Here is an 18,007-nt window from a genome sequence, read left to right on the forward strand (position 1 = left end):
AAGCATAGCTCTGAATGGCCAGACAATAGAACAAGTCAAAATCTTTAAATATTTGGGGATACTTTTTCATAGTTCTACCAAACACAGGTCACATCCAAAATGCACAAAAATCAGTGGCAGCAATACAATCCTTTCACTTTATCAGAGGCCACAGAGTATTCTAGCAGCTCTCAACCAAAATAGCTCAGCTGGGACCCCACAGTTCCTTTGCCCTTCTTGAAAGGGGTCAATCTAAATCCTTAAGGACCATAGCCCATATGTACCCAATTGAGTATGGGTGAAGGAGGTGGGTCTGATAAAAGTGGGAAAGGGTGCATGGAACTGTATTACTACCCACTGGCTGAAGTTACTGTTTTTTCCAGAAGGTTTAGGCATCTTTATAAAGATGCAAGGCACACTTTATAACTCCCTATTCAGCAAAATACCCAGACAATTCTGATTTATTTTATGTATAGTACAGTTACTCCTATGAGACCAGTAAGATTCTGTTTCCTTGAATGTGGTTAAATTTTGGTATACTGTTTGTAAAATTCAATGCAACTTAATAGCCTCAATTAAGATATAGTTACAGTTTTATATTTGTATATTTTGCCTGAAACAAAAACTATTTATTTTTAATTATTTTGTTAATCAGTAAAATTCTGGTCAGTAACCATAACAAGACTAGTACTAGTATTTTAATCCTTTGTTTTTTTCCTTAGAACAATTTTAATCAAACATAATAACTATGGATAAGACTGAGAAAGGAAGGGGCCCAAAAGGCCATTGATTTAAGGCAACAGTTTCAGTAGTTGCTTAATAAGGACTGGGATTTAGCAGTAGTAATATGGTGCTACTGCATTGCCAGATGAGTTAATCTTGATTGATCTTGAAAAGCTAAGCAGAGTCAAGTCTTTGGTTTAAAGGCCAGGAAATCCCAGGACTGTAGCTCTGATTGGGAAATTGGGGGAAAAAAAAGATTCTGAAAAAAGGCAGTAGAAAACTATGTGGTGCCAAGAAAACTATATGGACATATATCCATGAATCACAAGGAGACATTACCTTTTTATGCTTTAGTATTAGAATTGAATACTTTGTGATACAATCACAAAAGATTCCAATTCTGATTGAACTTTCTAGTATTTTAAGCAGATACCTGTTCAAACATTTAAACAGAAGCCCTCCATCCTGGGGAATTCAATTACTTTTTCTCATGGTTTGGAGGAAAAGGAAATTGCCAGTCAATAGTATATATTTTTTTCAACATGTCACATCTTCTGCTGCACTTCTGAAGGACAAGGGCCAGTAATGACGAGAAAGAGTAGATTTTGAAGCCATTCCATCCTACTTCTAAAAAATGAAATCATCTAGCATATAGCCACTTCTTATCATGGTACTGAATACTTTATTTCCAAGGTTATCATTTGAGTATAAAACAAATAATAGTGTATTCTAAAAACTGTTCAAAGCACTCAAGTATAATAAGCATTGAAAATCCATCTCATTTTTCTCTGTATCTAAGTAAGTCTTGCTCTAAACCTTACACCAAATGCCAAGGCACTGAAAATCATGAAACTTACTGCTAACCCATTATTCAGCTGCAAAAGAGGAATGGATTGAAGCAATTTTAAGAATCACCTGAATATAACTTTGAGCTAGAAACTCCATGGAAAAACTTAGCTGAAGCCACTGCAGTTTCAAGTGGCTCAAATTACAACCAGAGAAAAATCTGCTGAGTGTGATTTCTAACAAAATGCTAACATGTGTATGCAATTCTGTTCAGATTTTCAAAACACTCCCACGCCCTATATGCTTTAGATAAATCCCAACAAAAAAAGAGACTTCTGAAAGTGCTGTAAACCATTACAGTTTTGTACTGTTTCAATGGTTATTTAATGGATCATTTCAGAGCTATAAGACTGAATTTGCTGCGATCATTTAGAGTAGCCCTCTTATTTCATCTATTTAAAAGATTTTCAGCCTGCCCTTTAATAAAACTATCATTCACAATCATAAATAAAATGCTTGATGAAACCAAATCCAGGCATTTTCAGGGCTTAAATTGGTGCCAAGCAAATCTCTCTCCTAAAAAGGGTATCCTGACTAAGAATGCCTTCCATCCACTCACTTCTAGGCGTTCAGATTCTGAGAAAGCCTCTGAGGAATATGCAATGTTAAGGCAGACAGTACCCTAATGGAGGCTCATTGGTATTCAAGTTCCCAGCCCCTCAAGGACTTTTAGGCCAGTACTAGCCCTTTAAATTGGAATGTTAAGACTCTGTTGTGACCGTCCTAACAAATGGCCCCATAAAAATGGTACTAAAGTTTTCCTCCAGCATAATGTCCAAACAATGTTTTCCACTACAGAAATGAGGTCTGGTGAGTCTCAATCCTTCTGCTTCATGGGAAAAGTAGTTTTCATTAAGCCTATTTCCTGAGATGTTTTGAATGGGGAACTGTGGTTGTTTAAATTATGCTTACTATGAATAAGCCATGATTCTGAATTTTGGGTTGTTCTAATTAATTATTGTTTAAATAAATCATAGTTGTCAAGTTCCCCTTATAATAGACCTATTGGAAATGGATTATTTCAATCTCCTCTGCCTCATGAAAGAGAAGACAGCAGAGAAGGGGGGACATAAATTCAAGAATTTCTATAGCTCATTGACATAGTGAGGAATAATGGCTTCCCATCACCTCAGAACTGGGTTGAGGCTCACTCATGGCCAGCTGGCTCCTTTCCGAGGCACACTTCCCATAAAACAGTAGCAAACAGATTATCAGAAAGTGACCTTGCACAGCATTAGTTTATATAATGCACAATTCATATTAAGCAGTTAGTGACACAGAGCAGCTACCATCACATGGGCTTCTCCACAGCAACTCAAATGTTGTTTTCAGTGGCTTGTGGCAGTGATGAGAAAACCATACAGACATAACCAAAACATGAAATGTATTTATTTAAAACATTTATACCGCACACTTCAGCATGATATGTGGAGGTTCACTATTCTGGAGAGTGAAACTCAAGTCTGATTATGAGGGAGGCAAACACAGATAATACAGGCATCTAATGTAGGGATATTCTGTTAGTAAATCTAGTTGTGAATCAGTGTCCAATTTCTTGTTTCTGGATTCAACATACTACACTGCGAAGTCCACATTAATACTTAACTGATTTTTAAAATACGGACTCTGCCCCAACAAAAACATTTTTGACCTTAAGTGAGAATGTCCTATAAACTGAAGTACCTAACCATTTGGAGTGGACTTCCAATTCTCCACCTTTCCTGCTTAACTAGGCCTTTTAAAAACTTCTTTAAATATAATCATGAAAATAATTTTTTCTCAGAAACTGAACCAAAAGATCAAACTATATTTCTTATGCATTACTACACAACCTGACATCAATACATTTTAAAAATAATGTCAGAATTTGTACAAAATGTACTCCTGAAAAAAAATCGCATTTTCTTTTTAGTACCTCTAATGCAATCAGATATCTTTTTCTAATTTCACTTTTTTTGATCAACCTGTTCTAATTTTGTGCATAATGAGTGTGATGTAAAATAGATCTGATAAGCATTTAAGTTTATGAATAACTCCACCAGAGTGGCATGTGAAATGATAGACTTTCAGCGCTTAATTTCTATAAAAAGACATGCCAAAACTTGCATGAATTATAACACTGTCCTTTAATTCTTTATGGGTTAGCTCTGTGCTGACTCATTGGTAAAATAAATGTCCTCTGCATCTATCCAAAAGGGCTCTTCCTCATGTTAATTCTTGAATTTTGCTTTAGCGCTAAATGGAAATGCCAAGATAAACCTTGATTTTTTAAAAAAAGCTATAAATTTGAGCATAGCAAACTTATTCACCCAACAAATAACTCTGAACTAATTCAGACCTGATTTAAAACTAGCCACTATCCTCATCCCTACCCTTCTGATTATCTTCTAAATAGTACGGCAAGGACTGAGGGACAACAGTTCTGAAAGCAGTACGGATGAGTTTCTTGTTTTAGGCCAAGGGAAGAGTTCAGGCAACTGTTTTTCAGATAATTTCTTCCACTTCAAAAACTATCTTGTCTCCCTTTTTGCCCTAGCATCTTATGTAGGATATTTCAAAAGATGGGTGTGTGTCCTCTAGCACAGATATCACAAGGTGCTGGAATCTCCGGCACAGCTTAACGGACGCAGAAAGATCTGGTATTGGTACAAGGTGACTTGGTATTGGTACAAGGTCAGGTCTAATCTTGTGCCTAATTCCCCAGTGTTATGCTGCTGCTTGCTTTCAAGTACACGTATTCCCAAAATATTGTACATTTCTTAAAAAATTAACAGGGCAGCATATAGATTAAATAAATAAACTCACTGTCTCATAGTTTGAGTTAAACTAACAAGACTGTTATCAAAGAAGTTGGCAACATTATTTTATAATGCTGGCCTGTTCGTAATGAGGAATAATGAGAACGCTGACGGGGTGCTGCCTAGACTATCCTCTGCAAGATGTAAATTGAATCCCTATCCATCCTGGCCGTTGCGGGGGGTAGGCAGAGGAGTAACTATGTGAGTCTGTGAGACTGGCAATTCCTCTTTACCTAAAGAGCAGCTCCCAGCTTCCTTAAAGGTAGTTATGGTGTGTGTCTTGCTGAAGAGGCTATCTCTTGAGCCTGAAGTCTTGGAATAATTATCATTTAGTCTCCAAACTTCCTCTTTTGGGGAAGATTGCTGAGATAATGGTGGCAGATCGAGACTTCTGGTGGGGACATGGCGGATTAAGCAACTGTGCCCATGGGCGGAACTGACAATGCAGCAAATTTTTTCAGGCTCAGGCAGGTTTTCCTGAAGCCCAGGAGTGTTCTCCGGATGAAGGAAAACACCAGGAATCACCCCATCTGACCTCTGGACGGCTGCTTGCAGCCAGAAGATCGCAAACAGCATTCTGCGTTTGACTGGTAAGAGCCAGCTGGGAGGTGAGGATGTCACCATTTTCCAAACTGCACTGTAGCCTTAAAGGGACACTTAGACCAGCCACCATTTCTAAATCACCAAATTTATATATATATTTTTAAGTATGCGTACCCTACGAGGCTTTCTACAGCAAGGAGTCACGGGCTCTCTTGGTGCTTAGGGTTATTTTTGGGATTACTTTTTTAAGATTTAGAATTTGTTTCCCTTAAAGGAGGACTGAGAGTAAATAACTGTCTTCCTGTTATTATTTTGGTATTAAATTTGAAGATACTAGCATTTTCTTACATGTTGAATCGGCTGATTTAAACCTTCGGCTTTCTGTTTCTACTTTCCCTTGGGAACTGTCTGTTTATCTCACTTTCACTTTGTGTAAACATACTTCAGAACTTTTCCATATCTTTGGCTTTTGCTGGTTAAGCTCCTGGAGTCACCATAATCTACTGTGTGAGACATGGAGGATTTTAAACAGATTTTTTTCTGACTTCCATCAAGATTTTAAACAGATCTTTTCTGATTCCTATCAAGTTTTTATATAAGACATTCAGGACATTGTAGAAAATATGAGCTATAAAATGTGTCATCTGGTTGGGGATGTAGTGGATGAAACTGAGGAATTCAACAGTGATAGTAATGTTTCTTCTAAGAATGAGATTGGGATTTCTGTTGAGATGCTGGATGAAGATTGGATAGTGGAGTTGGAGAAATTCAATGGAGAGAGGGATCTGCGATCAGTAAGTAAAACTGACTTTTTGGTGAAATGTTATGAAAAAGAAGGGGTCATTATGTATGGGAGGTTTTCTGAAGAGAAGTTGGAATTCTTGAGGGGAGCAGTTGGGCTGCTTGATTTTTTTCAAGAGAAAAGCTCTGTGCACATTGTGGGGATATGTAAATACTTTGGTTTATTTTGAAGTGGGATAAGGGTTAAAGAATGTTTATCTGGATCACTTTTAGGGTTTGACTGAAGTTTTTAAGGATATGGATTAAGATTATTAGGGTATAAAATGTTTATTTGGATGGTTTTAAGAATTTGATTTAAGGTCATTGTTTTGAATTGCTTTTCTTTTTTGGGTTTATTAAGATTGAGATTATTAAAACTGTTGGATTTTTTTAGTATAATGGCAGACAATTTATGTGGTTTTTAGTTTGAATTTTATTATAGTAGAAATGTATAGAATAGTAGTAGGAAGGGAATAATTAAATAAGTGTTATTTTTTGGTGGGGAGTTGTTTAGGAGGTTTATATGAATTTTTTTTCTTTATTTTAATATAAGGGGAGGGAGTAACTGTACTTAGTGATTTTTATAATGTAGTAAAGGGGAATGATTTATAGAAATAATGTGATTTTGGTTTAATATAGAGTAAGAGATTGATTATGGAAAATTTTTGTATATCCTTGCTGATAAAAGTCAGAAGTCACATCTTTCTGTAATGTAATTTTTTTTTCTTTTGTGTTTTCACACCTTTTTAGTTTTTTTTCTCTTTGTTTGTAGTTTTTTTTCCCATAGCTTTTATCTTTCTGTTTAAACTTAATAAAATTCATAATAATAATAAAAAAAGAGATAATGGTGACAGATCAACTACACAGCACCTTAGAGGAAACGGATTATCTGGACCCTTTTCAGTCTGGTTTCAGGGCCGGGCATGGGACTAAGATGGCATTTGTCACTCTCCTGGATGACCTAAGCCCAGACCCAGATGAGGGTGGTACACCTCTCCTTAGCCCCTAAACCTGTCAGCAATTTTTGGAACATGGTATCTCCTGCAGAGACTGGGTGCACTGCTTTGTAGTGGTTCTACTCTTTCCTCTATGGACGGTTTCAGCCCATTACAGTGAGGGAGGAGAGGTTAGCTGGGTAGTCCCTCAGTTGACATAACATTAACTTTGTCTGTCATTTTGGAGACCTTAGAATTTAGAAGGAATGTATGTATTTGAAGATATATCCAAATGAAAATCAAAACTGATTCTCAAAATTTACCTAATTTTTAAAAATGCTGATATATGAGATGCATTTAGTGGTTGTGTCAGTTGCTGGACAGTGTCTTTCTGTTACTAAGAAACTACACTTTTTTTGATGAAAAAGTAGTAAGGTCTTTAAATCCAAACCAATAATCTTCCCCTCCTTGACTTCTAGTATTGAAAAACAAAAAGCCACATTTGGTACTGATCTGGACCAAATTCTCTGTCACAGGCCAAACATAGATGAGGGTATGGCAGCTGAAGGGTAGATTTTGCAAAACAGAAGCAATCAACTGACCCACTATGTTTTGGCAAAGCTCCTCCAGGCCTGCTGTCTGTGAATGTCATGAATGGCTGGTACATTCATACTTAGATGGGTGTTACCTTTTGGATCTTTGGCTTATTGAGCAAAATAGCTACATTTTCTTTTAATGTAATTTAATCAAGAACTCCATTTACATCCATAGCTGCCTATTAATTTCTACTGTACATCGACAGTAGAATATAATTAGAATGCAGGCTCATAATTTAATGTAGACTCATACCAATCTACAAAAATGACAGCTATAAATATTTCTGTAATACATAGCAGGCAATTACCATGAAAGGACTTGGTTCACAAATATATTTTAAAGGAGTAAGAGTTCAAATTATATGCGTGGTTCATGTTTGAGATGCAGCTTGAGTACTTTGTAGATGGGTATCGTATCCACACTACAAAACTAAGCAAAATGAAACAAAAAAAACCTTCCATGGAAGAAGGAGAGGGACTAGGAGAAGAAAGAATGGGAACCCCTGGTTTTCCACTTATGCAGCTTTAGATTAGATCCTTTTGTTGTTCAGCTGAAATGTTATTTGTCTCAATTAGAAAAATAGATTGGCATATATTTCCTATTTAAATCATAAATGTATTTACATTTATAGGATTTTGTTTGTTTCTACTTGACTTAACATAATGATGTTGACATTTTATGGCCTGTTTAGGACACTGCACTGTGGAGCTATTTCTTTTAATGCTCACATATGGTTTCTTCATATAGCAGTTTCTTTGTTATAGATTTATTCCTAGTACCTCTCTCGGGGGCAGGATGCTGATGGGCTGCTTTGTTTCTCTGCCACCATCTTATCTAAGCTTACTTTCAAGTTTGTTTTGCAGCTGTTAGTAAAAAAAAAAAAAAAAAAAGGCATTTTTTTAAATTCATGAGGCTACAAAATCCAGGCATTATCTGATTCATGAGTTTGGTAAGTATTGGGAGCCATATCTATGTAACTGCTTGTCTCAGTCACTGCTATAAACAGGTTTATACATTTCCTTGCTATTATCCAATCTGAGCCAACCAATTGTGAATTTATAAATCTCTGTCACTACTTTGTTACATAATTAAGCAATGCTGAAAGGATGAGAATACATTTTCAAGCTTCTATTTTCCTTCTGTTCTGAAAATATTGGGCTTGATTGCATATTTATGTCCCTTCTGATACTCTTAGCTTACTTTAATTGTGATTACTGAATAGGAAACGCAAGTGATAAACTCATGTAGAGGAATTGTTATACCTTGTAGTAAACACCAAATTCTAGATACACCAATGACCAGCTCACTATGGCTCCTGTTTAGATAAATAATGCATAACTTATATTTATATGCATAATTTCTTTTTTGTTGTGCCAGAGTATGAAAATCAACACGGCAGCAACATTTTCATAATGAATAGATCTTATTCTTTCTTTATACGAAAACTCTCCAAGCAGCAGTGTTCTGGCTATATTTATCAAGGGAATAGAATGAAAGTTGTTTTTAAAAAGTGCTGGTAAAACATAAACCTTCTTAAGATCATTAATTAGAGCATTACTCTGGATAATTTTGAATCTTACAGATTCAGAAGGAAGGACAGGGAAAATACAAGTTTTACTCCCTCATTTTTTCTTAACAAAATATGAAATCTGACAGATGCAGAATTGCATTTTTAAGGATCTAGTTTATAATTTTAAGAGAAAAGAAGAGATGTGGTGCCATCTTCTGGCCAAATCAAGCTAATACTAAATAGAAGGATCAAGAGAATTCTATAAATAAGATGAGCTTTTGAAAAATGAGCTTTAATTTTCTGTCTCTCATTAAATCTGATTTTCAAAACTTACGTGAGAAAACATTTAATTGCAAGACATTTAAATTAAAAGAAAAATACTGCCCAACTTGTAATATCCCAAAGTCGTTGTAAAGCACAGAATGCTGGCTGGGGGGATTCTGGGAGTTGAAGCCCACACATCTTAAAGTTGCTGAGGTTGAGAAACACTCGCCTAGAACAAAGGAGAGCCAGATCTGTGTCCATTCTTAAGTACAAAAACTCACTGGGTGACTTTGGGCACTCACTATCACTCAGCCCAAACTGAGAGTTTTTGATGTGGGGAAAACTGGAGGGAGGGAGGGCTACATACACTGCCTTGGGTTCCTGGAGAAAATATAAAATCTAACAAATACAATATACAGTAAGTAACTATAGTCTGATAATGATTATTGTATACATTTCATAAAATGACTCTCTATATGCCAAATAAGTAGATTTCTTAAACTAAATGCCTAATTCATAAATAGGAGAGATCAAGCAGAGCAGCAACTTTTATTCTGAACTATGCAGTATGATTACATTTCTTCAGCTATACAGAAGATGCAAAGAAGACATGGAAGTTTGCTGTTACCTAATCAACTGCTTAAGGTACAACAGATCCAATAATATCCTTTCATGAACAGAAAGGCTCTTTCTATCTATGGAAAGCTTCCAGTCCAGTGGTTAATTGTGCCAGTGGAAGAGAGGAAGCAATATTTATCAATTCCTCCCTCCTTTCCCCTTAGATCATCAAAAGACTCTTCCAGATGTTTAGAGGAATTTGAAGAACAGTGCTAAGAATTGCAGAAGGTGGGAGAAATCTGCTTTCCTTTTTCTTGCTGGCAGGATGGTTTAAAGCAAAACTCAGGGATAATTCAGCACAAATGGATACTTTAATTGTTTGGGGGAAAAAACAGGTAAGAATTTACAACTTGCTGATTGCTGATCCAGGATGCTAAGTTATGTATTTATGAATCATATACTGAAACAAAAATATTTAGTGAGCAATAAAAACAATTAGTGATTATATCATGAGAGTTACCTGGGTTTTTGTAGATGCTGAGTACATCCTTGAAATAATGAGGTAAAAATCTTTCTAGTAAAAGCAGCACATCCTCTAATTCTTCCAGAATGCCCACAAGTAGGAAATTTTCATTCACATTCATTTTTGCTCTTTCGAGGGCCCATTCACCAGGTTCCCTTAAAAAATGTTAAAGGTATTCTTCAAATGAATATGACAGAGCCTGCTAGGATATCAATCACCAAATACGGAACAATAATAATTTTTAAGGATAACTATAAAGGCTTCAGAGCCATATTTAAAATGTTTTAAAGTACATTGTAATTAGGATTTTGAGATCCTGATATAGACTACAGGCAACTTTCCACAACATGTGACCTCCCAATGATTTGGATCACAGGATAGCTCCCATCATTCCTGGTTCCACTGGGTACAGCTGATGACAGATGCAGTCCAAAACACTGGGAAAGTACATTGGAGAAGGGTGCCCACAGGGCCAGCATAACATCATAACGTTCAATAATTTAAAGTAACAAAAGATCCAGCCAATCAAGGTATTTATTGATGCAAGTATTCAGCCAAGTAAAATAAGTAATGAGTTCTCCAATAGTTTGTTTCACCTAAGAACAGGCTCAAATGAAAGTTGACAGACAGACAGCCTTAAGAGGCTTTTGAGTAAGGAAAGAAACATCAATTACTTCTATGTTCTGCATCCAGAAGTCTACATTCAGGTGTCAACCTGATTGCCCAGTCCTTTAGCTTATGGCCCAGGCTGCTTGTTAATATGACCATCTGAAGCTCTGGAGGATTCAGGGTCCTTCAGGTTACATGGGGGCGACTTCATTTGGAGCTTTGGTACAGTCGCTGAACCTTTTAAATCTAACTCCTCAGAGCTTCCCTGAACAGTAGGAAAGAACTTTAAGAAGACAAAAGCTAGAATAAAAGGAAGTTTGTAATTACCTGCATCTTGGATGCTGTCCACAGAAATATGGAATAATATAAAATAGCCTGGGATTGGAACATTCAGGATAGTTCTCAAGAATACATACATTAATATCCTAAAAGGGAGGGGAAGAAAAGGAGGAAATGAAAAAGCAACAGGAAATTTTAAAGTAAGTGGTTTGAATATGGTAATCCAAACAAATGATGCATACATATACACTAAGAGCATGTTGCATTTTTTGATACAACAGCTTGGAGCTCTCATACAGCCAAACCCTCTTGACTGAGGGAAGGTTCTACATTACGCAGTTGCATTTCAGATATGTCACATACCTCCACATTTGCACATTTTTAAGCAATAACAACTGCTTGCAAATAATATATAAAACATTTGGCATGGTGTTTTACATGCATGATAAATTTCCAGTGGTACACCGTGCGCTGAACAAATCTGGAAATATATTCCAAAAACGAGGTTGAGAATTTAACACTCTTTCACAGTAAAGTCTGGAGTATTATTCAATCAATGAATTCAAAATACAGTATATTCTAATGTTCCACATATGGTCCTGAAACTGGAAAGGTCTGAAATATCACTAAGCTATTGGTCCTACTGATGTGCAGTAAAAGCATATTATTTCACAGGGCATTTACTTCATTCTGCTTAAAAATTAAAAGTGTAGCATTATATTGCATTTAACAGCAATGTATTTTATCTTGGTTGTTTCCAGAAATGTTGCTGTAAAAGAATTCCTTGGTTACTGACTGACAGATGACATCCTATTGTTTTATCAAGCAGATGATAAACCTTCCAATTTGCCTTTCTCAACTAGCATTTTTTCTTCTCTTCTGATCTTCATTTCAATTTTAAAAAATCTTTTAGAAACCTGTCAATAAAGTGTATTTGAAAACACTGATGAACTTCAGTTGATAAGAGCAGCAGATAAGGAAGAAAAACCCAAATAACTTTTACTTGTTCCCTGATACTCTTACAGATTTATTAATCCTTTTCAGATGCTATTGATAAAATTATTAACAAATGTCCCCAAAAATCTAAGACAATATTTCCTTTATAATACTACAACCTTCCATTAAATATTATTTCCCTTTTTTATTTCATAAATAATTACTAATAAAGATGATGAAGATGTTAACTGAAAGAAGAAATAGAAAACCAAATGGGGAAAATCAGTATGGAAAATCGATGTGCAAAACCAGTCACTGGTGAACTTCCTTTTTATATATATATAATTATTGCTCTCTTTTTTTAAGGATTCTTAAAGTAATGGGCTATGGAAGTTATATAAATTTTTTATTAACAGTTTTGAATAGAAAATAAAAACTAACAAGAACTAATACAAAGGAAGGAAGGAGAGAAAGAAGGAGAGAAGAAAGGAGACAAAAAGTGCAAAAAGATTATTGGATTGTTGTATGCTGCCCAGAGTCACTTTTCTGAGATGGCGGCGAGATATAAATTAGATAGATAGAATGAATGAAAAGAAATAGAAAGAAGTAGCTTTCGATTTTCTTTGCAGCAAATATAAGTACAATTAGAAAATTATCTTTTACTCTATGGTTACAAAAAGAAAAGCTGTCTTTTTTCTATTATCTATTTTTTCTAATCATCAAAGCCATAAATCATAAGATCATTTTTTTCTGTTTCACGCAAAAAAATCTATAAGGGGTCCCAGTCAACAATAAATGTTGATGTTGTCTTTTCTCTAATCAAGGAAGCCAGTTTGGCCATCTCAGCAAGTTCCATCTTCTTCACCAACCATTCCTCCATTGTGGGTAGTGCCGAGTCTTTCCACTTTTGAGCATATAACAGTCTTGCTGCAGAGTGAACTTTTTTTTCTAAGGTGGCTTTTCTTCTAAACACAGAGATTATATCCATAGTACTCAGCCAAAGAAAACTTCCATTTCCCATTACTTTAGGAATCCTTAAAAAAAGAGAGCAATAATTTTTAAATCCCTCCTACCCATGCAGAAAAAATGAATACTTACAAAATGGGTAAGCTACCCAAATTATAATAGCCTTCTATAAAAAGGATAAAATAACATGGATTTATAGAAAAGATGTTAAGATCTAATACTCTCCAAATCACCTTCTCTTCTCTCTGACAATGGAACAATTTCTGCTTTGATAAAACACTCTAATTATTTTTGCCATACCTTTGCCACTTCCCTTTCCTCTTATTTTTCATTTTTAAATCTTTTTGTACTGAACAAGAACTTGTGTAGGAAGAAAGAAATTATTGGCATAATTTTTTTAAAGAACTATTTCCATATCCTCTGCATGTAACACTTCCATGATAAATAGTTGAACAGAATGTTTAAAAAGGAAGGCAATTTGCTGCAAATGAACCGAGGAACTGCTAGAACGAAGTCATAACAATTAACTGGGTGTTACAGTAATATTATTATATTCTCTAAAAATTGCTATGACAATAAACATTTTTTTTAAATTTAAACTCCTCTCTTGACACTAAACTTTAATCTGCAAATGCTTGTCAATTGCCAGAACTAATGGAAGTTAAATAAACTATGTATTTGAATTATTCCTTTTCCTTCCACTCTATTAATTTTGTGTCAGGACTGTCAGAATGCAAGCAATGGGCAGATACTTTTAAGACTGGAGGAACTGAATTTTCTGTGTTAGAGTACCAGGACAGACTGAAAAGGAAAATGAGAACCTAACAGCACTAATACACAAACTGTAATAGCACTCACCTGCCAAAAAAAGTCTACCTATTATTGGTGAGCAGCTCAAGCTAAAAGCATTTATCAATGTCAGATTTATACTGTTTTTACTCCAGGAGCACAAGGCAACTTACATGGTACCTCCCTTCATTATATCCTTATAAAAACAACCCTGTGAAGTAGGGTGGACCAAGAGATGATGATTGCCCCAAATTTACCTGTTGAGTTTCCATGGCCAAGGGAGGTTTGAACTTGGATGTCCCCAGTCTTAGTGCAACACCTTAACCACTATACCACACGGGCTCTCATACAGTACATGTCAATATGTGACATATTAGAGTATTGGTCCACTCTGTCAATTACAGTATTCTATTTTTATAAAGCCCTGCTACTGTCATATACCATTTTTCCAAAATACTTTTTCTTAGTATGCAGCCACCGTAAACATTCTGAATTGAAAAATCTTTTGAGATAAATACCATATAAGAATATCCTGTGCATAAGTCACATTCTGTCTTTCTCTTTTTTCACCAGCTGTTTTATATTCTAGGGCATTCTGAAGCTTGCTAAGGATGATGTGGAACTATATCAAAGATTTAAATTTCTTCGTAATAGTGCAGTTCAGAGTTGTGTTTTGAAACAGTGTTTAATTGTGGTTTTGAGTTGCAATGATTACAACAATTAGTCTAATCTACAGATTTAAATACGTGTGGTGTATTTCGCTTCAAGCAACTTAACATGATCACTAAAAGCTAAATCTGTCATTATGTGAGAAAAGTATGTATTTAACATTTTTCCTGTTATCATCATTTTGTTTCATTGTGGTATAAATATATGTTGCTGCTCTTTTTCTCAAAAAAGCAAGTAGGAGTTGGAAACTCAGCCAAAATTTCCTCAATCTAATAGTCCTTAAGTGGTTTTATTGTGAAGGAAAGATTCTATAAACTTTCTGGTTCATTACATGTATGAAAGGGCTGGCAAGTTGTTATCTTAATAATATGGAGTGAAGGGAAAAGGGAGACAAATTTTCATTTATTAACTGTAGATGCTACTCCCAAGCACACATTTTATATCTCAAGCTATAAAGGCATAGAATAAAATGAGTAAGATATTAGTAATTGAGGCAATTAGTAGAAAGCAGTGTCTGCTACAGCAGGAACAATTTTCCTCTAAACCAAAACCAAGAAATAGTTCCAGATAATGAGAGTAAATTGCCTATCAGTTTAGTGAAACTGTCATTTACTACAAAGGGCAAATTATAGGATTATGCAAATCTTTTGAAAGGGCAATGCACAAGACAGAGCACATATGTAGCACCTCTCTTCAAATCACTACAACAGCTGCAACTTCTCCCCCGTTTTGCACAGATGCTTTGCATGTGTGCATGCTCAAACACTTAATTTCACTAGTAAAAAAGCAGTCAGTTCTGAAGCAGCTGCAAAAACCTGGAATAAAGACACACCTCCTTTAACAATTTGAAAAGTGCTTAATATCCTGTATGCTCTTTCACATTGCAAAAAAAGCTGTTTTGAAGAATTTGCAGAGACATTTCAATTTACACTTCAGTAAAAATAAATAAATGAATAAAAATACTTCTGTATTCACTGCTCTGAAGGGTAGATTATCAAGGATTAGGAAGATTTTAAACTCTTTTGGCTGTCAGCATTCCTGTTATGCTTGCACATATTTCACAAAAGAGATGTTTCCTTTTTGAGATGGCTTTATATACCTGTTATGTAAGTTCTCTGCAAAATTTGAAGATCTAAATGTAATTTCACGAAGTTTTTGCCTGGATTTCTGTTTAGGTATAATGAAACAATAGTATTCTGAAAATAAAAATATGTTCTATATCAGAAAAGCCCTGGATTGGAACAATATATAGATTTTGAATATGACATGTATTCAGAAAGATCCTTGACTTTACTGTCTCTACAATCACCCATGTCCTAAACCACCATCCTCCTTTTTGAACCTCCTGACCAGCACTTCTATAATACATCCAGTTGCAGCCTGTAATAGTATGTGGGAATGACCTTGGGAGACAAGAGGAAAAGCCACAGAATAGGTAATGGTCATACAAGAGGCCGCTGAGTCTGCAGAAGCAATGAAGACATGGCAAATGTCTCAGAAGGGACCATCCCTAATTTCTTGGACTGTAAATATGAGGGAGGGACAGATGTACTTTCAGACTTGAAAGATTCTAACTGAAGAGAATATTTGTAGCTCAGGGTTGAACTGTCAAGTCCTTGGTATTCTCTGAGCTTTGTCGTTTTCTTGCAGACATTTCATTGCCAGACTAGGCAACATCTTCAGTGTGAAAAGGGAGTGGGCCTTGCTCTCTGTTTATATACCTTGGTTTGTCCTGCTTGTGTGGTGGAGGTGTTGTTTTCTCCTTGGGAGTTCCTTGATTGGGCTGTTGTTTGCTGCTTGGTTGATTGACTGAGTTAATAGTTCCTTGATTAGGATTTATTGTGCTGTTTGTTCATCTGGTGTTGATCCTAGTGTTAATCTTTGCATATCTGGGTGTTGATTGCTGCTGAGTGTCATGTTCACCGTTCCAATGTTAGTTACATCGTAACGTTTCGCATGTCATTTGGCTGATGCGTGTTTCGTCTGGGAGGGGAGGAGGATTCCATCTCGTGGGATTGTTATATGTTAGCAGCTGGATTGGAATGTGTTCGGGTTATCTTGTGTGTTCAAGGTTCCTTTCCCAGGACATCAGCAGAAACGGTTACCAGCACCGGGGGGGGGGGGGAGTTTGCAACAGCAGGGCGAGAGGAGGGATTATGTTTGAGCCAAGGGTTTTTAGTTTGTATTTGGCGTGCTTTTGCTCATTCTCAGCTTTCTCTGTATTTGCATACTATTCTTTAATAAATCAGATATCATTAAGTTCCTGCTTGTGAGTCTGAGTCTATTAGGGTAGGCAATCCTTACACTGAGGTGGTGTTCTGGTCTTTTGGCTTTTCTATTGTTTCATTTACATACCATTCAAAAGAGTTGTTTACCTCTATGTGTCTGTTGATGGCTGCTTTGTCTGAGTGCCAAGCTTCAAGGAATTCTCTAGCATTTTTGGATTTGGCTTGGTTTAGGATGCTCACAGTTTCCCAGTTGAAAGTATGGTTGAGTCTGTCCATGTGTTGTGAGATTAAGGAGTTCTCATCATGTCTTCTGACTGCTAGTTGGTGTTTGCGGATGTGCTCTGCTAGTCTTCTGCCTGTCTGTCCTACATAGTGGCTGTTCCAGTCCTTACACTGTATGTTGTAGATAACACCTGTTTTTTCTTCTTGGGCTACTGGGTCTTTTGGGTTACTTAAGATGTATTGAAGGGTTTTGGTTGGTTTGTGTTTGGTTGGTTGATTTGAAAGATTCTCTTAATGTAACCTTACAATAAAGACAGAGCTAGTAAGGGACGCGGTGGCGCTGCGGGTTAAACCGCTGAGCTGTCGATCGGAAGGTCGGCGGTTCGAAACCGCGCGGCGGAGTGAGCTCCCGTTGCTCGTCCCAGCTCCTGCACACCAAGCAGTTCGAAAACATGCAAATGTGAGTAGATTAATTGGTACCGCTTCGGCAGGAAGGTAACGGCGTTCCGTGAGTCATGCTGGCCACATGACCCAGAAGTGTCCTATGGACAACGCCGGCTCCAAGGCTTTGAAACGGAGATGAGCACCGCCCCCTAGAGTCGGACACGACTGGACTTTACGTCAAGGGAAACCTTTACCTTTACCTAGTACTCCTGAGTGTGCTGACAAGCTGAACTACCTAATACCTACCAAGTACTACCTTGAAGTAGTGACACACCTGGGAAGCAGTTGTTGAAGAAGCATAGTTCTAAACGTCAGGGCTCAGCATGTTTATGGTAAAACCACCCTGGTGACAAATATTTACTTTAAGCAGGATACAAATGGCCCAGAGTCTGAATAATCCTCACAGCAACCCCACAAGTATTTCCTTGGTCTCTTCTTACCCAGGAGGAACTAGGTCACCCTGAACAGGGTCACCAGCTGTCATTCAGAATAAGAGTAGAAAAGTCTTCATCTTCCTCCAGCAGTGCTCTGGGTGTCTCCTCTGTCACTTCATCCTCCAGAGGTCCTCTATAAATCAGAGGGACCAAGAGAGTCCACATGCAGAATGTGTTACACCAGTGTGATCCAGTCCAAGGCCATTGTTGCCCTCTCATTCCAAGCAGTGACCATATATCAGAATTTCAGGGACAACCACAAGTTCCCTCTGAAACCCAACTGGGTCCATCAGGCACCTGGGGTGGACTGATCAAACAGGTCCTTCCTCCCTGTAGCACAGAACAACCATGGTAGACTCCAGGATTAACATGGAA

General features: G+C 36.7%; 1 protein-coding gene across 1 annotated transcript in view; it reads right to left on the reverse strand.

The window, feature by feature from the left end:
- The window catches only part of UST (uronyl 2-sulfotransferase), a 110,989-nt gene that overhangs the window by 12,723 nt on the left and 80,259 nt on the right, over positions 1–18,007 (reverse strand). Inside the window, exons 6-7 of the mRNA XM_063308869.1 lie at positions 10,993–11,090; positions 10,054–10,211 (exon numbers count right to left, since the gene is read on the reverse strand). Coding sequence (XP_063164939.1) covers positions 10,054–10,211; positions 10,993–11,090 — 256 coding nt within the window. The remainder of the gene's footprint in view (positions 1–10,053; positions 10,212–10,992; positions 11,091–18,007) is intronic.

This window comes from Candoia aspera, chromosome 1 (genome assembly GCF_035149785.1).
Source record: "Candoia aspera isolate rCanAsp1 chromosome 1, rCanAsp1.hap2, whole genome shotgun sequence".
Classification (NCBI taxonomy): domain Eukaryota; kingdom Metazoa; phylum Chordata; class Lepidosauria; order Squamata; family Boidae; genus Candoia; species Candoia aspera.